Source organism: Strongylocentrotus purpuratus, unplaced genomic scaffold, assembly GCF_000002235.5.
Source record: "Strongylocentrotus purpuratus isolate Spur 01 unplaced genomic scaffold, Spur_5.0 spur5_scaffold_10, whole genome shotgun sequence".
Lineage (NCBI taxonomy): Eukaryota > Metazoa > Echinodermata > Echinoidea > Camarodonta > Strongylocentrotidae > Strongylocentrotus > Strongylocentrotus purpuratus.
The window spans coordinates 26,719,075-26,739,465 of NW_022145595.1; the positions used below are offsets into that span (position 1 = coordinate 26,719,075).

General features: G+C 37.7%; 1 protein-coding gene and 1 long non-coding RNA gene across 4 annotated transcripts in view; one reads left to right on the forward strand and one right to left on the reverse strand.

Moving 5' to 3' along the window:
* Positions 1-1,478, reverse strand: part of LOC115921768 — a 37,361-nt gene extending 35,883 nt beyond the window's left edge. For both annotated transcript variants that reach the window (XR_004063103.1, XR_004063102.1), the window contains exon 1: positions 1,327-1,478. This is a non-coding gene — a long non-coding RNA (uncharacterized LOC115921768). The remainder of the gene's footprint in view (positions 1-1,326) is intronic.
* A 7,787-nt stretch (positions 1,479-9,265) lies between these two features.
* LOC592523 (DPY30 domain-containing protein 1) lies at positions 9,266-15,565 on the forward strand. Of its 2 annotated transcripts, none has more exons than XM_030979923.1 (5): positions 9,266-9,383; positions 11,104-11,284; positions 12,174-12,296; positions 13,119-13,289; positions 13,736-15,565. In XM_030979923.1, the coding sequence occupies exons 2-5, from the start codon at positions 11,138-11,140 to the stop codon at positions 13,895-13,897; spliced, it is 603 nt and encodes a 200-aa protein (XP_030835783.1). In that variant the 5' UTR covers positions 9,266-9,383; positions 11,104-11,137; the 3' UTR covers positions 13,898-15,565. The 2 variants fall into 2 exon arrangements, with proteins under 2 accessions (XP_030835783.1, XP_797134.1); XM_792041.5 differs by having other exon boundaries at positions 13,122-13,289.
* Positions 15,566-20,391: the final 4,826 nt, after the last annotated feature.

A 20,391-nucleotide genomic window follows, 5' to 3' on the forward strand; every position in this document is an offset into this window, starting at 1 on the left:
TCCAAAGTTAAGCCTTTAACTTCAAGCTTTACATGTAGTTCAATCAGCACATCAATATTTCACAAAAAAGTAATTATCAAATTCTAAAAGGAGAAAATCCTTCGTCAGAGAAAAATGGGCTTGATATGCAAGACCACACCACTCCTACATTACTACATGTACTGTACTACTGTAGACACCAGACATGAATACCAATCTGGTAATGGTATGGGGAATACTTCAATAAAACTGACATTTGTCAAGCTTCTCAATACACAGACCATTGTTGCACACACCTTATTGGGGGATTAACTGGCGATTTTCACTGGAATCAAGCGAAGTTTGAGTGTGCTCTCACTCTCAGTGCAGTCTCAACTCAGGCACGATAACCTTATTTTTCTTCTTTTTTGCTTGCTTAACTTGATTGAAATAATCCGTTTAATGGTCCCTTTTAAGGAAATTATGGGTCAAAATCGACATCCATGTTGAAAATCTTGCAAGCCGTGTTAAACTCTCGCTGCCGGAGTCATCTAAATCAATCTCATCCCTTCTAGTCTACGCCGAAGGCAAAAATGATTATGAAGGAAAAAACTGTGATAACGCCATTACGAACGTGTAGATGGCGCACAGTTTTTCCTTCATAATCATTTTGCCTTCGGCGTAGACTAGTAGATTCAACATGGATGTCAATTTTGACCCATAATTTCCTTAAAAGGGACCATTAAACGGATTATTTCAATCAAGTTAGTAAGTGGAACCGATGTATTATAGCCTAGGCCTAATTTACATTGGGATATAGATCTAGATCTAGACGAGGTAAAACGACATTTTGGGGGATTTTGGGGGCAAAACGCTACGACCTGAAATGGCCGTGGCGTTATCAAGGGAATGTGTATAGACGGTTTCCGTCTCTAAAGAGAGAGCAGGCCGACCCTACCCCAATAAATTAAGAGGCTAACGAACGAAAGAGACGGAAAATTCGGTCTAGCACCTTGTCTCATGCACTCTACCGTGTCGGTAGGCCTACAGATTCACTATCTTTTACAATTCTGCAAGAATCTTCAAGGTTGAAGGAAGCAGACTACACAAAAGAAGAAGAAGAAGAAAGACTGTCACTGACACCATTTGGACACAGCTCAGCTAGCAGCTAGCAGCTCCATTCAAATGATCACCGCCTACTTTGTATTGTATCTACTTCCTGCATAAGTCTTACCAGGCCAGCGCTCTCCCGCAAAAAGTTATCAACACTGCTGGTTCCTCTCACCAACATTCATGAACGACAAACGATTGGTATATCTCGGTTTTCTTCATAGGACTGACGACATGTGAAATATTAATCTGACTCACCTTCTTCCTTGACATGATACAGTTTGCACTCGAAATGAAGAGCAACTTTATTTGCGAAAATGTCCCTTGTGATTGTCAAAAACTTTGTTTTTCAAAAGGCAAAACGGAGTTTCATATTCCCGCGCGCGTTATTTTTTTATGCGGCACAGATTGGGGCTTTTTTTAAAAAGGGGTCTTGATTTACAGACTAATACTGGTCGTGTGCGTACTAGACAGTATAAGTAGTAGAGGTCTGTTTTTAATAGTGTTACATGTAATCCACTACCGCATGGAAAATCATTACATCAACAATTAAAATCAAATTGGAAATCTGAAGAGGAGGCAGCACGTCAATAAGGAGAACATCACAATAATTAGTCAATAAAACTTAACTAACTTAAACGAAGAGGAATGTTATCTAAACACATAGTTCGCGATGGATATACAAACTTCTTCGCAGCGCTAATGCGCTAGCGAACATGACTAGTCTCACGTACGTGCAGACACTATTCAGAAGGGAAAGAACGTACTTCCCATAGGTTTAACACGCGCCATGCCCCAATCTGTGCCGCATAAAAAAATAACGCTTCCCGCGCGCTCAAGCAGGTATGGTGACGGGTAAAATGCACATTTTAAAGGTGCAAATTGCGAAGAAAAAAAGGATCTTTTATTCGCCGAGCCTCAACAATTTATTTATTACAACAATTTATACAAGAATAACAGATCAAAATAAAGTCAGCTTGAACAGGATAACCCACGAAAGCTCGCCAGCTTATTTCCAGTGGGGTCCCCGACATATACATGTACAAAATTAATCAGTTAGTTTCGTATAATTTATAATTTACACTTCAATGACAGACAGATAAGAAAAAACTTATTAAAGATAATAATGATGATAATAATAATAACCACATTAAAATAATAATGATAGTAATGATAATAAGTACAAGGAGAATAAGAAGACAAAGAAAATAAAGAAGAAGAAAAAGAAGAAGAAGAAGAACAGGAGGACGGAAGGAGGAGGAGGAGGAGGACGTAGGAGGAGGAGGAGGAGGAGGAGGAGGAGGAGGAGGAGGAGGAGAGGAGAAGAGGAGAAGAGGAGAAGAGGAGGAGGAGGAGGAGGAGGAGGAGGAGGAGGAGGAAGAGGCAGAGGAAGAGGAAAATAGTGAGGAATATTTTTAATTTCTAAAACGTAAATAAACAAAACTATCATAAAAAATTAAAAAGTATGAACCTGGTAGAGAAAAGAAAAGTGTTCTGCATGATTCATATAACATGTCATTCGCTTCTCTTCTCAGACTGTGATAGGTATTCATTTAATTTCCTCTTAAAATGAGCAAAGTTGTCTATTTCCTTTATTATCATTAGGAGGGAAATTCCAATATTTTATGGCAATGTAATAAAACGAATTTCCAATACTACCTATTTTTTCAGCTGAATCGGCTATTTCCTGTATTATAATCATGTTAGTCAATAACAATTAGATCGCCATAATGAGTTTGATCGAATATAAATGATTCGACCTACAGACTATACTGTCTGGTATGATATGTTTTATGCACGTTTTGATCTTTGGTTGACTTCAAGAAAACCAGCTTTAGAACCGGTTCGCTGTAGCCAACGTGAGTTCTTGGACCAGAACAGTTGAAGAATCTCACCATTTTGATCTGTATACTTTTCAACTTCTTTTGATCTAACTAACTTGTTTATGTCACAAACACATTTAAAAAAAAAAAAAAATGGTTTATGTTACAACCGATATACCATGCAGGCAAGGGTGTCGATTTGTATCCGTTGTTGGGGGGGGGGGGGAGGGGGGATGATAGGTGCCAAAATATTTTCGGCAATGGATCAAAGCAACAAAGAGGTAAAAGCGTGTAGCAGGTTGCACCCCCTCCCTTCCAAGTTATTAACTTTTTCAAGTCACCCTCAATAAAGATAACATTTCAGAGAATATAAGAGTGGTAATAAAATTAATAACATGCTAAATGTTAGTCCTGACTCTTGCCTGCTGTGTAGGCCTACCAGACTGATATCATCTATTTTTAAACGAAATTTAGACATTACCAAAAACAAATTCAATGGTGAGGGATATCAACTTGTGAAATTATTATTTACCAGCGGGCAAATGCATTGATAAGCAACCAGGAAAGGTTCATGTAGACAGAAAATTCTTTATTTCCTGGTGATAGAAACATACATTAATATGAATAATGATGTCTCCAACCAACATTCATAGTGAAAAACCCATTCCAATATTCTGTGTAAGGAGATCTAAAAAAAAACATAGTTGTCATTAGTAAATGAAAAAACATATTGCTTTTGGTTCTTATTTTGACTCTCTTCCTTCTTTAATTAAACCAACTGAATCCTCTCTGCGGGAAACTCAATTCAATGAAACAGAATATCACCGATGCAAAATTAAATTTTGGTTCTCAAATTGACAGAAAATTTCCACTCCTGAACTCATACAAACTATCTGTTTCAGGGGCGGCCGAGTGACTTCCAAAGTGGGGGGGGGGACCAAGAAAAAAGGGCACCTATAAAGGGAAATCTCAAAGCGAAAATATGCATTTTGTTTAGACATTGGTATAAACCCTTACATTGTGATTACAATACTTGCTTCACTTTATACACCATAATAAGATATTGCTAAAAACATCATGCTTTGCAGTTGGGTGTGATGGTCTGAAAAATTATTAGTGAGCGAGCGAGGAAAAATTCTAAGATTTGTGAGGTCGCAGTGCGAAAATTACAAAGAGTAATTATTGTCAGAGGTGAAAATAGGGCACTTCTTACACCCTCAAAAAGAGGCACTCACCAGGGGAAAAGGTCCGTCATGAGAATAGGGAATGGCATTTGTCGACGGAAAATGGGCTCCCATCAGATTTTGATGGGGGCATTTATAAAAGGTGAAAAAGGGCATTAATGAAAAGGGGATAGGTCCCTTATTAGAAACGAAAAGGGGCACGTATCATTGTTAAAAGGAAAATTAACAGAGGTGTAAAGAGGCACTTATCGCACCTGAAAAGGGGCAATGACCAAATATGAAAAGGGGCACTTATGTGAATGAAAAAAGGGCACTTATAAGAAAGGAAAGTTTTCACTAGTTGAAAGAAAATGATTTTAAAGGGGCATTTATAGGAGGTGGAGGGGGCACTTATCTGAAGTGAAAAGGAGTAACTTCTCGTACCTGAAAGGGGTCATTTACCAGAGAAAGGGCACTTATGAGAATGGAAAATGGACACTTATTGCAAAGAAAAATGGGAACTTGTCGAAGGAAAAGGGGCACACTACCAAATAAAAGAAAAGTTGAAGGGGCACTTTTACTAATTAATAGGAGCACTTGTCAAAGTAAAAGGGGCACTATTCCTATGTTTAAAAAAGGGGGCACTTTTCCTGTGTAAAAAGGGGCACTTTTCGTGTGCGTGAAAAAGTGGGGGCACTGTGCCCCCTCTGGTCTGTTTCTTAAAAACATAATATAAAACTTACGTTCCAACTACCAAACAAATTGCGTGCCCCCGTCCCTTTCCCGGTAAAAATTACCTTCTTATAATATCATCCCCCTTTCTTTCTTTTCCCTTCTCATTATTCTCCTCCCCCCCCCCCTTTTTTTTCTCTCCTCTCTCTTCCCTCTTTTCTTCTTCTTTCTCTCTTCCCTTTTCTTTCTTTTCCCTCTCCTTTTTCTATTGTTCTCCCTTTTTCTTTTCCCCCCTTCCCCCTTTCCTCCCCCCTTTTTTTTACCGGGGGGGGGGGAATCCGCCACTGATCATGCACCAAGCTTTAGTTGGAAAGACTTTTTAAATCAATGACTTAACCTTTACTGATGAAAATCATAGCTGAGAAAATGTAAAATATAATTTGTGAAAAAATATGTAACAGGGGGAACAATAAATTGTAACTTATTCATTTAAAAATACCCCCACTTTTTCAAGTACCCCAAAAGTGCCCCTTTTTACATAGAAAAGTGCCCCTTTTTACATAAAAAAATGCCCCTTTTACTTTGACAAGTGCCCCTAGAGGTGTCGTGGATGAATGGATACGTCGCCGGACTGTTGATCACAAGGTCCGCGGTTCGAGTCCCGCCGCGGCACTAATGTCCTTTGGCAAGACATTGATCTACATTTGCCACTCTCCACCCAGGTGTTAAATGGGTACCGGTAGGAAGAAATTCCTTAAAATGCTGTGAGAGTCGAAATCGGCAGCCTAGCATAGCCGGGTAATGTTGGAGCGCCTTGAGGACCTTGCAAGGTCGATACGTGCGCTATATAGGAATCCAATATTATTATTATTATTATTATTATTTTTTTAAAGTGCCCCCTCCCCCTTTTCACCTCTAATAAGTGCCCCTTTTATTTTGGCATGTACCCCTTTTCCTTCGACAAGTTCCCATTTTCCTTTGCAATAAGTGTCCATTTTCCATTCTCATAAGTGCCCTTTTTAATTTCTAGTAAGTGCACCTTTTCAGATACGAGAAGCGCCCCTTTTCATTTTTGATAAGCACCCCTTCACATCTGATAATTGCTCTATTCAAATCTTAGAGGTGTCCCTTTTACTTTGACAAGTGCCCCCTTTTCCTTCCTCTTTTAATAACTACACCTTTTTATCTCGGATAAGCGCACCTTATATTTTCATATGTGCCTCCTTTCCTTTCTAATAAGTGCTCCTTTTCCTTATGATAAGTGCCCCCATTTAAAAAAGAACCCCTTCCCCTTCTCATAAATGCCCCTTTTCACCTAAAAAATAGTCCCTTTTCTTTATCATGCTAGTACCCCTTTCAAGTCATCTCTGGTAAAACCCTATTGAATTCTGAGAGATACTCGTTTTATTTTGACAAGTGCCCCTTTTCCTCCTGAAAAGTGCTCTTTTCATCTCTAAACAACCCCCTTTATTTTGACACGTGCCCCCTTTCCTTCCTAATAAATGTTCTTTTCCTTTTTATAAGTGCCCCTTCCCCTTTTCATAAAAGCCCCCTTTCACCTCCATTAAATGCCCTTATTAAAATCTGATCGGTGCCCCTTTTCTTTCAACAAATGCGCATTTCCTTTTATTATTAGTGCCCCTTTTTCATTCTCATAAGTGCCTCTTTTCATTTATGGTCAGTGCCCCTTTTCAGATGCGATAAGTGCCCCTTTTCACCTCTGATAATTTCCCTTTAAACATAGATACGTGCCCCTTTTCCTTTCTTACAAGGAATCTATCCCTTTTTCATAAATGCCCCTATCAAAATCTGATGGTTGCCTCTTTTCCATCGACAAATGCCCATTTCCCATTCTCATAAGTGCCTTTTATTTATCCCTGGTGAGTGCCTCTATTTTAGGTGTAAGAAGTGCCCCAATTTTGACTCCTGATAATTACCCTTTGTACTTTGACACGTGCTCCTGTTCTGTTCTAATAAGTGTCTTATCCCTTTCAATAAGTGTCCCCTTTTCCTCTCATCATTAAACGTGCCCCTAATTTCATAATAATTTCCTCGCTCGCAAATGACTTTTCGGACCATCACACCCAACTGCAAGGTATGATGCTTAAACAATATCTTATATGATGTATGAAGATAAACAAATAAATCATCCCTGGTAATGTAATCACATTATAGGGGTATATACAAATGTTTAAAAAAATGTATATTTTCGGTTTGAGATTTCCCGTTGTAGGTGCCCTTTTTTCTCTCCAGAAAGTGCCCTTTTTTGTTGGTGCCCCCCCCCCCATTTTGGATGTCGCTCCACCACCTCTTCATATTACGCTACACCAGGGGAGGCGACACAGGGGGGCAGGGGGCAACCGCCCCCTATCATTTTGAAAAAGGGAAGAGGAAAGGAAGGAGAAAGAGGAAAAGGAGAATGAAAAGGAAAGGAAAAGAAGGAGAAGAAAGGAAAAAAAACAGAATAAAAGAAAAGGAAGGGGACGAGAAGGAGAAAGGCCAGGAGAAAGAGAACTATAAAATGTAAAATATGACGTAAGGGAGGGGGAGAGGGAAAAAATAAAGATAGAGAAAAAGAAGAAAAGACAGAAAAAGCAAGCCAAATCAGGCGATCAGATTTAGACGCGACATTATTACATTCACATTACCGGAAGTTCAAACATTGGTTTAATACGATGAAAAACCTTCGCCAACTGAAAGAAATCAAATTAATCCCTTGTATATCCTAAACCTTATTGTTGATTGTTCAATGGAAACGAAAAATTCATTTATAACAATCCTTCTGAAAAATATGGTGACACTCCCCCCCCCCCCCCCCCCCCCCCCTGCCTTCTTGTTCCTGTTAGTGGAACTTTTTAATTTGGCGAAATCATGCACCAAATCGAGCTATTTATGCATCACTTTCAAACAAATCTTCAAATCTGTGGGGGGGGGGGGCATCCCCCCTCAGACACCCCCTGCGTTCTTGTTCCTGTTACTTTAACTTAAGACTGTTTTCTTTTTAATTTTGCAAAAAGTATGCACCAAATCGAGCCATTCATGCATCAATTAAAAAAAAAAAATCTTCAAATCTGTGGGGGGCACATCCCCCCTCAGACACCCCCTGCGTTCTTGTTCCTGTTAGTTGAACTTAAGACTGTTTTCTCTTTAATTTGGCAAAAAGTATGCACAAAGACGACACCCCCCCCCCGCCCCCTCCCTCTGCGTGGCGCGCCTTAGTCGCCCCCTAACAAAATAACCTGGCGCCGCCCCTTCCCTACACCACACTACATTAGTAAAACTGAGATCGGATTACAGTTTTGTAGAATAAAAAGGCTGTAGGGGGCCTATACGTTGAACCTTTTGTTTTAAAGGAAATTAAATGTTGCACATGATCATTCGAAAGTAAATTCTCGTCTATATAAATTCCCAGATACTTGATGAACTAATCTCTTTTAGCAGCTCACTCAGCAAGCTATAGCTATTGGAATAATTTACATACTTTAATCTCCCCTTCCCAATGATCAATTGATCTTCATCATGTTGTGCAAATACATTTCATATTGTGTATTTTGTATAAAGAATACATAAACGAATAATGAACTTTAAAAAAAAGTAAGCTCGGCCATACAAGGTTGTTTTTAATATTATTATCTTTCACATAAGTAATTCTTTTATTTTCTTATCTGTCTGTAAATATTACCATTTTAACTTATTAATTGTATACATGTCTGTAACGGACAGGAACGGATCCAGGGGGCACAGGGCGCACGTGCCCCCACCCCCCCCCCAAAAAATAAGGCCCCCCCCCCCCATCGAGCGAATTTGTGGCCGGCGCGATTTGCAAATTTTCGGGAGCAAAAAAAAAAATGTGCTCTTACCCCCCCCCCCCCCCCCCCCGCTTATAAATGTTAAAACCCCCCTTGTAAAAATCCTGCGTACGCTACTGAAATTCACCCCATGCCATTTTGTGCCCCGGCCTCCCCCCCCCCCCCCCCCCCCTCCACTGGAAATAAGCTCTCGAGCTTTCGTGGGTTATCCTGTTCAAGCTGACTTATTTTTTGATCTGTTATATTGTATATTGTTGTATGTTGGAAGCTTGTCGAATAAAAATCAATCAATCAATCAATCGACGTGGAAGACCGGTAACAAGTTTGTCACCAGTGAGAGATGATGGCCGTGGGGTCATTATGTGTGGATTGGGGTTGTTGTTGTTGTTGTTTGGTATTATCGGCGTTTCATTCTTTTTTAGAATATTTACGCCTTTCACTTTATTTCTTCTTTTTTTTTCTTCTATATTTTGGTACTATTTGTAAATTCATACTCATCTGTGGATTGGGGATGCCGATGACAGTTCTATTATGTACTGGTTGGAACTCTCGGCTCAGCGATAAGTCAAAAATATTCATAAAATCAAGTTGACATTATCATGTTATGATATAATTGTATTTAAAATAAATTTAAAAAAAATATATTTATTAATTTATGTATATTTTAAAATATTTTTTATGTTTAAAAAAAAAACCCTGATATGCAATTTAGTGACGAATTCTCAAACAATATTGAACGAGCTTGTTTTGAATACAGCAACAAAATCTGTCTTGGCAACCGTACCATAAACCGAACCTTAATCCAGCCTAGGAAGTGAGTAAATAAAAGAAGGAGAGATCAGAAAACGGTGAGATATATCGTAGTAATCTTAACTGTTGGATCAAATAATATTGTAGACATATCTTTGTATTTAAGTTGAACTTTGACTGTGAACATCAAGATAAAAGTGTGTAACGGTCCCATATGCCCACTCTTGTGTAGTGTCTATCCTGTAAAATTTGTTACCGAGCTTATAAATCGGCGACGGTGCATCTGCGACATTTGAACTTTGATCGGAGTGGTGTTTAACACGTAGCCGTCTTGAGACAAGAATCACCAATATCTTGATGCTGTTGCTCACATGTTCTATTAATAGTTTTACAAGCCAAAGCCAAACATTCAAAGCCAAATCAAGCCAAGCCCAGCCTGCTTTTGCTTTTGCTTTGCCTTTGCTTTGCTTTGGCTGTATTTTTCTCTCAACGACCATTCTCGTAAACTCAATATTATTAACATGTTTTTGCATAGATCTAAATGTAACTGCGTGATTCTGATGAAACAAAATGTGCAGTGAACACAAAGTTTTATTACTGTACTAAGAGGAATACAAATTTGTAACAAAAATAAATAAAAATATTGTGAAAAGTCTAAATTTTCGAATTTCATTGTGTTTTTTCAGAAGTAAAACGATTGTTTAAAAAATCACTCACTAAACATAGATCGATTTTAAATATTTGAGTGCTCAGGCATGGGCATGTTTATTTTTGCAATATTAAAATGACACTGACTTTTTCTAATGAAAATTACATGTAGACTCTACATTATTCTTGCTCAATGTTTGATGAGATTTTGACTAGTAAGTTGCCCTTTACTTTAGATTACATCTATCATGAATTACATGTAGATCTATATGAAATTTAGCATTAGATTTTGAGAGAAATTCTTGTTCAAATTTAGTCAGGTCTTATGACTTGAGTGTGCAGACTTGGGACTTCCAATCATAAAGAAACTTAGGGTCTCAAGATGGGAGTAAGAGCCCAGCCTACTACTACACATATTTTTCTTCTTTGTTTTATTTACCATCAATAATTGAATTAATCTAACAAGAAAACAAGTTACTGCAATGTGCAACACTGCCCTCCTTTAGAAGTGACATCCATTACAAGATCTCCATAGGCCGTCAATCTTCTTTCTTGCAAATTTGCGCATTACTAGATGAATTTTCAATACTTTACGTTTTATAAACACACATTTTCACATGGAAGTGATGTACATGTAGCTTGTTATTCATTCAAAGTAATGTCTATTGACCCTATCTATTTTTTTACATTTTAAAACAGCTTGAGCCTTAAATTGTTTTAACTTCAAAACCTCCAGACTCTTAGGAATATTCTTTCAGAAGAACTATAATCAACATCACAGGATGCCACAGATGTTGATGTTTGTCAGCTCTTGCTGAAATAGTCTGTCAGCTTCATAACATCTCCATAGACCTTATAGATGTTGTGTCGTTTTATTGCATATTTGTTGTGATATAATTATTCTTGTATTATAATTTGCATGAGAAATAAAATCATTTGAATTTGAATTTGAATGCCTCGAGTCTAAATTAATTAAATCTGTTTTCAAGTGGAAACATTTTGAATACTTAGTGAGTGGCAGATGATTTTACAGGCAAGTTACATAATGAGTAAGTCAGTGGTTGCTGTAGAATAGTTGTACCTCTGGTATAAAGTTTTCATTTGCAATATCGGTATGTGGGTGAAAAATATCTGTATTTAGTCTGTTTCTTTTTGTTTCTATTGCTACAGATTATTTCATCCTATACCAGTTTCATAATCCAACATGGACACAGAATATCTAAAGAAACATCTTGGAGACTGCCTGACTAGAGCTTTGGCAGAGGTAGCAGAGAAGAGACCTCTTGATCCAATTGAATACATCGCACAATGGCTCAATAAATACAAGGAGAATGAAGTCTGCGCAAATGAGGTTTGCTTATAAATCATGCATTTGATCAGAAACATTTACAAGTAATGTGAATATTGTGTGTAGATGTAGATGAAAATGCCCAAAATGCATTATGTGTTGTTTTGTTGGCTCTAAACTACATGATTTACACGACATCTGCTGAGAGCCAGAAGGGTGTTGTCTCGTATACCTGAGCACATTACTCAGTGATCCAATGCACTTATATTAATGTTACATGAGGGTGTGTGGAAAATGTACCGCATTGTCTATTTCTGCTATTCCCAGAGTAGACTGTAATTATCAGATTAAGGTATTCATGCTCCAGGTACTCCACCCAGAGGTTATATGGGTTTCAGTAAGAAAGAAATTACTTGAATGCTGTGAGCACCGAAATTGGTAGCCTAGCCGAGAGCCGAGGTAAATATAGGAACACCTCAAGCACCTTGCGTGGTGAATATACAGGCACGGGCTGTGGAAATGTCCAATACTACTGTTATTGTTATTATTGAGCAAAGATTTAAGGAATCAATTATTCCCTTAATACTCAACCCAACCTAACAAGGTATCTTTCTCTATTCAGACAGCCAACACTCTTTCTACTTTCAAAACTGGGCTTAAAACTCACCTGATGCTCAATGCATATTGTTAAATTTCAATGTTCTTGTTATACAACCCATGCAAAACGAACCATCACACTGTGCCACATTGTACGTACCATGGCACCATGAAGTTATGTGATGTAATGTAAGTTAACATTTAATATTTCTTTAATCTTAAGTATGTTGAATATTAATTTAAATAATTTGTATGCGCCTTGAGCATCTCTAGAGATGGATATGTTGCGCTTTATAAATATTGTTATTATTATTATTATTATTATCTAACTTGATTGTGCCTTCTTGATTCTCAGCAAGCAGAGCTAGCTGTCAGACTGGACGGGGAGAGGATAGAGGCGGAGAAAGAGAAGGAGAGACAAGAAAAGATGAGAGCAGAAGCAGAGAGGTTAGCACAAGAGGAGAAAGAAGCAAGAGAGGTGAGTAATCCCCATCCCCATTTTATGTCTCATTTGTAGATCAAATAAAGTCCATAACAGACTTACCCATAATACATGTTAAAGACTGATTGATAAAAAAAAAGACAATACATGATTTTTTGTTCCCCTACTGGTAAACATTTCTGTTTAAATTAAATATGCTACTCTTGTAAATTCTGATTTGTCAGATTGAGTAAACATCCATTTACATGAAACTAATTCAAGTAAACTTAATGAAAGTCATTCTTATTGAAATGACAAAGTCTTATGTAATGAAACAAGTTTAGAGAAAGTGGACAAATAGAACTGAAGTATATTATCGATGCATACATGTACAGTGTATGTGTACTTTATGTTCCGTAAATAGGCATAATTATAAATCACATATTGTAGATTAATAGAAAATGCAATTTTTTGACAAAACATACTCTCAAAGTTGTGAGTTGTATACCATGATTTGTAAAGTGCAATCTTTGAATGGATCAGAACAATTCCTCAGATATACCAAACAAATATATTTCATCATATGAACTGCTTTAAAGCCCCACTGCACTACTTATAGCTACTTTCGCCCTCTATATAGCAAATAATGCCTAAGCGGTGACCATTGGTCGCCCATGATCCCCTTTTTCTTATGTTAATTGAGAGCTGATTTGATGAGATAATCACATGTCAGTAACCATGCAGGGAGGACTAATCCCTCCTGGCCAAACTAGTGCAGAGGGGCTTTAAAGAAGCAAGCTTAGAATATTTGCTTAGATATTTATACAACTTGCATCATATTTTCTCACCCATATTTTTTTCTCCATTCTCTCAACCAAGCAGGCTGAAGAGAGAGCTAGAGAGGAAGCTGAGACAGCAGAGAAGAATGCAGCTCCTAAGGATCGCTCCAATCTGCCTGGAGCACCTAACCTAGAGACAGTGATGGAGGGTGAGGAGGCTGGGGATGATGAAGCCAAGCAAGCAAACCAGGAAACTCAAGAAACACAGGAGGTTAGATTTCAATTTAGATTAATCCACTTATTAGGTAGAAACCTATTCAGCTCCAACAGAAGAAAAGAATGCTTATTAGGTTGCTTAAATTTGCATGTCTTGCATTAAAATTCATCTGAGTATTTTCCTTTAGCATTTTGAAGAAGAAAAAAAAATCAATTATCTCATCGTAACACATATTTGGAAGGTCTATAGAACTATATGCTCTTGAGCATGTTAGCACTAGTCAGCTATTTATACAACTTTTCACTGCTTTTTATAAAAAATAACGGCAAGTTCAGGAAACCCCTTCAGTTTTCAGGGCTTCATTATCATGTTAATTTATTTACATTTTCAAACATGCATTTTTAGTAGTAGTTTCCAGTAGCTATAATCCCTAACATGTTGATGAAATTGAATGTATTATGATGATAAAACACCTTTTCTTTTCTCATATTCGTACCTAGGAGACACCAGCAGCAGAGCCAGCGGAGGGTCAACAAGAAGGAGAAACACCGATGGAAGAAGGAGGAGAAGAACCGGCTGCTGCTGCTGATGCTGATGCACCGGCCGAGGGTGAACCAGCCGAGGGTGGTGATGGGGGAGGCCAGGAACAAGCTGCTGAATAAATCTTTCTTATCTTACAATTAATTGAGACTCTGAACAATGACCAAGGAGATGTCAATGAATTCTATCTGGAATACCTGCAGATTCTTTCGCTTCACTACGAGACACTTTTTCTGGAGAGCCACAGCACTTTGATATCTGTCATACAACCAGATTTAGTCTGTAAATCTGAATGGACAAGGACATCGGCTGAATATGAACAACAATAGGAAAAGGTGTTTTGGTTTATATTTTTCGTACCATGATTGATGAAGACACTTTAAAAAAAAAAAATCTTTGAAATAAAGTAAAAGTGGTCTGCATCAATTCTTGGGCGATAAATATTGTCACAGCTCTTCTCCAACTTGTTCCTATTCAGGTACAGCCAGGTACATGTTTACCTTTCCTACTACAGAAGACACAAGATTTAATTACAATGAACACAATTTTAATGAAAAGTTTAATAATTTTCTTAAAATTCCACATGCCTATAAAATATGAGTGAGTAGAGTGCTAAAGTCACTACAATATATGAAATTGTTATGTCTATTAGAAGGAGAAAATGTTTGTGGGACACTTATGAATGTATTCCGTCTGGTTTCTTTGTGGATTTCAAAGTTGAATGTTTCCATCATTCCTCTTCCATATAGCTGCCCAGTTGATGTATTCTCAAACCAAGTTTTCAGTTTAATAATGAGAATTTTTTATATGATCAGTGATTCATATACTAGTAATAGATTGTCAGTACCCTGTGTGATCTGTGATATTTGATAGGTTTTTGAGTAATCAAAGGAATGTGACCCTAAAAGAAGAAAATACACCTTTCTGTGAAATCATCAACGTAATGTCTTCACTAAATTATAATATCGAACTATTAAATGTTATGATTAACAAGGGGTATATGAGAATGGGAGCACCTTATAGGATCTACATTACAAGCAGCTACACAGTATAACCTTATGATAGGCCAATAGCAGAGTTGTAGTTGTTGTATACTTTTTGTTCGATGCCCATGCCTCCATTAATATAATTTTAGGCAGATTTGCTTAGAAATACTTGGTAGCAGAGCTCAAATTCAGCTATCCATTTATATCCTTGTGGGTATCTTAAATGTTTACAAAGTTAATGTATTCAAATTAATTACATTTTATGTGTGTACATGTTTGTCCATATTGTAAATAAAATGTTTTGATCTGTATTCTTGTGGTTTGTGATTTAATTGCCCCGTTGTTCATGAAATCCAAATGTCTCTCCAACTTGAAGGTAATACTCATCGTTAGCTAAAGACGTCTATTTGGTGAACTTTTTAATTATTATTAGTTAATTTAGTTTTTCAAAGATTGATTTGATGTTTGATTTCATCAAATAGCCTTCCAAAAAGTGTTAGGACAGGAATGATTTATTTGGCTGGATAGATCTGCTTTTCCATTTAAATATAGTTCTCACTTTAGAATTCCCAATTATTCCTTTAATTGGAAACTTTACTTCATTACCTGTGAGTTGTAAGACTTGAAACAATTTCATCAACATTTGAATCATGGTCATGTATCAAGGGAATCAGTTGCAGCAAAAGATATTGATCAGTATCTCACATTTCCTTCAAAACCCTTGACTTCTCAACATTTTTGTGTTAAAAAAAAAAAGCCACAACTTATCCTGAGAAAATCAAGAAAATATATTGGACCCTTCAACTTTTCCAAATTCTGCCGGTGTATTACTTATTAAACCAAGAGAATGTTGCATAAAATCGTTGCCACGGTACACCACTAAAATCAATTAAAATATAAGATCTGTGATTCTGATTGGTGGAGAGTAAAGATGCATTTAAAGATAAAGTTGAGTTCTGGTCATGCGATTGCATTGTGGAAACGATCAGAAAATGCTGATCACCTAGCATATAACTATAAGTGTGTACTGCAAGGTTCTGGAATCATCATAATTTGGTCCAAGTTACAAGCACTGTACAAAGAAAGATGTATATGGGACTACAGGAAAATGTGTCCACACTTGCATAATTACAATGATAGCGCTCACAAATAATTGTTCACCTCTTCCCAGAACTCAACCTCCTCTTTAATCACATTTTTGTTCATTCAAAAGACTACCGGTACATGGAATTATAAGCTATGACATATATCTAGATCCTAGCTATTATACAACATAATTTACACAAGTATAAGAGTTGTATGCAAAATAAATTCACAATAACAATGGTATACTTTGTTGTTCAATAAATGATCTTTTATTTAGATCTTGGACTTGCCAGCCATCTGGCAATCAAACACGAACAGAACATACTAAACGCATGCATATACAAAAGTACAAAACATTTGACAAAAAAAAGTCATCAGCAAAGTAGATCTTATATCAGCCTTCAACTTGCACATATATCTAAAACTTCTTGTTTATCTACTTTTTAAACTAAAAGTTTTGGAATGATTAATCTTTGGAAATCCGGCTGGAGAACTAAATAATGCACCAGAAGCATTTTTGTGGAAATTCCACCTTTAACACAAAACTCTCGCAGTTTTTCATATTTTGTAGAAGTCATCTACAATCCCTGTAGATCAATTTACTTCAGAATGAATACAAAACTTGACAAACTTCTTACAGATCTGACCTCATATCGGCAACTGTATTTCAAAGCCCATTGAATCACATAATACCTCAGACTAATGTTCCTTAATTTGAACATCATTGATAAAAGGAGTTTTGATACATACTCCTCCGTAACCACAACAAACCACTTTGACTTGTTTCTTAATAGAAAACTAAGATTAAAATCAACACTAGTACATTTGGATGCCTAGTACATCAACAACTTTGCTACAGATCTACTTGTATGTAAACCAGAAATGATAAGAAAACAAATATATTGGAGGAATAACAGAAGTAAAGAATGGGAAAGACGAAACTACCACTAGTCGCTTTCGACTACCATACAACACATATCTGATATCATCTCGAAGCAAAGACCTGTTCTGCTGTGTGTATCTTTTCTTTCACCTAGGCTAAGATGAACAACGTTGACCACATCTTCAAAAAAGTTATCACTTTCATTTCTTCCAGTCGTTCTTACACATCTTTGAAAAACATTCTGATATACTGGCGCGGAGTTTGAATTTCAAGCCCGCATCCAAACGTTGCATCCAGCGAGTAAATTTTACTCAAGACACTCTCTAACATTTCAAACTCAAGTAACATCAACTCAAGAAATGATGCGGTATACCCGGCCAGAGTCAATACCACAAACGCACTCTTAGAACTCTCTACATACTTTTTCAACCTCTGTCTAATCCATTAAGGGATGTCTTGCTTACTACATAACTCTAAATACCAAGTATCTTCTTTACATGAGGATCCTTCATATGCAGGAATATCTCGGCCTATGGAGCTTCATCAAAGTGCATTTCTCTAAGGCCAGTATACTTGATACATTTACTTCCAAGCAGAGGCTTTTCATATCGACTTCTGTAATTCATATGTCCTGGTGTGGCTTTCTCTTCCAGTATATAAATGTATATATTGATACCAACCTCATACATATTCATGTTTATGTTGATTTATGTTAATTTATGTGCATGAGCAGAGCGAGTAGGTGAGGCATTATTCATTCAAACCACCAGTCATACCTACAGGCAAAACTTGGGGCGTGTTTTGAAAACTGTTGCTGCTTTAATGATATGTGTGTTGTGAGGTGCATGAGGGTTTGATCAAAATACTGTAGAATCATCTGGTTGTGATAATATGCAAAATATTTTGAAGCTTGAGGAAGATTAGAAAGAACTTCCCAGTCTCTTGTTTGAAGAGAGGATACACGCGTCTAGAAATGACCAGGTGTTGGACTAGGGAACCTGATTCGTTCACAACTTTTAAAATTTGGCTACCAAAGTGAACTAATTGTCAAATCTTTCCTTTTGTTTTGTTGTCCTATAATAATCTTTTTCTCTGTGCATAGGTTAGGCTTTCCTGCATCAATTGTCACCGACCAGGGGAGAAAATTCAACGACGACTTAGTGGCAGAGATGCTGAAGCTGACGGGTACCAAACACCATGTCTCATCAGCATATCACCCACAAACAAATGGCCTGTGTGAAAGGTTTAATCAAACCTTGATCAAATGTCTGGAAAATTCGGTGAGAGGGGACTGTGTTGATTGGGATGAGAGGATTAACACCATCCTTTTTGCATATCGCACTACCAGACAGGATTCTACCAAGTTGTCCCCATTTAGAGTCATGTACAATAGGTATAGCCGTCTGTTTATAATGGGTATCAAGATACAAATTCTCCCAAAAGGAAGAGCGAACATGATTTCAAGATACTTTAGGGAATTTCTAAAGAAACAATATGGGTGGTCAAATTGAAAAGGGGTCTGTAAAATCATCTGCATGTATGTTACTGTTTACCTTGTTATGCTGACTCTCTTTGCCCATTCAGGGATTCCATGACCTCACACAATGAGGTCACAATGATGAATTGTTCCAATACTATCCTACCTGCCTCCCACAGTACATCACATCAGCTACAAGGCTATCCCAAAACAAGGAGTCTTCCAGGATTGCACATGTAGTTACCCAAAGTCTGAAGCACTATCCAGACCAAACGAAAATATCTACGAGGTAGCGGCAAGTGCCTTCTCAACCCTACTGAAGATCCCGTCGAGGGTTCATTTTTCGAAAAAGCCACGCCACCAAAGGGGCATCAAGATTCAAGCTACAGGTCGTTATGGATCAAAGACCGTAACCCATGCCAAAGAGGATATAGCACACATACCAACCAATCCAAAGTCCTTCCTACCCCTCGTTTGAACAGGGCCACCATGTTTTTGGATGCCGAGTAGGGCTGGCCGGCCATCCATCCAGCCATTTATCTCTAATAGTATGTCTACATATTGTGTAATGTTTCGATTATTGTACTTCTTTTTATACGGAAAAAGATTCAAATCAATTCAAATCTCACCCCATAATGCATTCCTAATACCTACAGGAAGAACAAGCTCCTAAACAAAGGAGGCAAGTACATCTACTACATTCACCTTGTAATTCTCTGAGGGATACAAACTTGCTTGGAAGACACCCCAACAACGCAAATTTCTCAATAACAATTCCTTTTGTTTTCTATCTACATTCCTGCTAACTTTACCATCAGATGGAACACCAAGGACATACCACCCTTCAAGATGAGTGCTTCTAGTGATTACCTGCAAACCAGAAAGCACAACTACATACCCTGATGCCAAGGAAGTGGATGAGATGAACTCAACAACCCGAGATCATGGCTGATTGATGCACACACACAAGATATCAAGGACAGAATACAAGAGCCTTGACCTTGGAACACAGGTCCTCTCTCGGGGAAGAATTCAGTGCAAGCTCTCCTGAATGCACTTTGACCACATTCGGTTGTGAAAAAAGTGCTTCAATTCTGACACAAAGTACCACTCAGATTGGACATAATCATCCATTTTACCACAAACTTAGCAATAAAGGCTAATATAAAGTCTATTAGAATTACCCTTTTGTAATGACTAGGCAAATAATCCTTAAAAGCCTGATACAAATTGAATCAATACCGCAACACATCCAGCGTATCTTCAATGTTGCAGGAGCTTGGATGGACATCACTCCAACAGCGTTTTGATGTTCTATAAGATTCACAACCAGCTCTCACAAGGATATCTCCGACCTCAATCCAGGACTCAGCAACACCAGAACTCCTTCTTCCCCAGAACTGTGAGGACATGGAACACCCTCGCAGCCAATGTTGTGACAGCCTTGACGAGAGGCTGCAGCAGCTAGATCCAATGCTGCTTTTACTTGCACCTTGTTATTTATTGGCACATGCACCCTAGCCTTGTGACACACACTACACCAAAGTTCTGCAAGAATCTTCAAGATTGAAGGAAGCAGACTACACCAAAGAAGAATCTAGGGAAGTTTGACTAAAGTTAAATATGCACACACCATAGTATCAAGTACATGCTCTCACTGGAACAGACTGGGGCTAAGAAGCAGCCATGGTTTGGCTTCTGAAATAGAGGCTGAAATTCTGACGTTTCTTTTGTATTGAAATCATGTGTACAATCATCTATACCAGTAATACTGATAAGCAATACCAAGTAGGCCAAGATTGGTCAAGCTTGTTCATCAATTCTGATTGGAGGGAAAGCCAGCATACACCAGACACGTACTGCAAGCAGTAGTCAGGAACATGTGGAAAGCCATGATTCGCACCACTACTGTTTGGAAGATTTTGGAAGTTTGGATAATTCAAATTTTATGGTTCTTTGGCCTTTCAGAAGGATTTGGTGAAGAGACCACACGTTCATATTATATTTTAATCTCTAATCCTGGCACCATCTATCATACAACTTTTCTACTTTTGTGGAAAGGGTATTCAGTATTGGTACAAATAAAGACTTCTACACTTGCTTTACTCTGGAAGTACACTCTGATCCAAAGGGTCTCTCCAAACTGTTTTTGATAGAGAGTGCTAACTCGACTCATGAAGACAG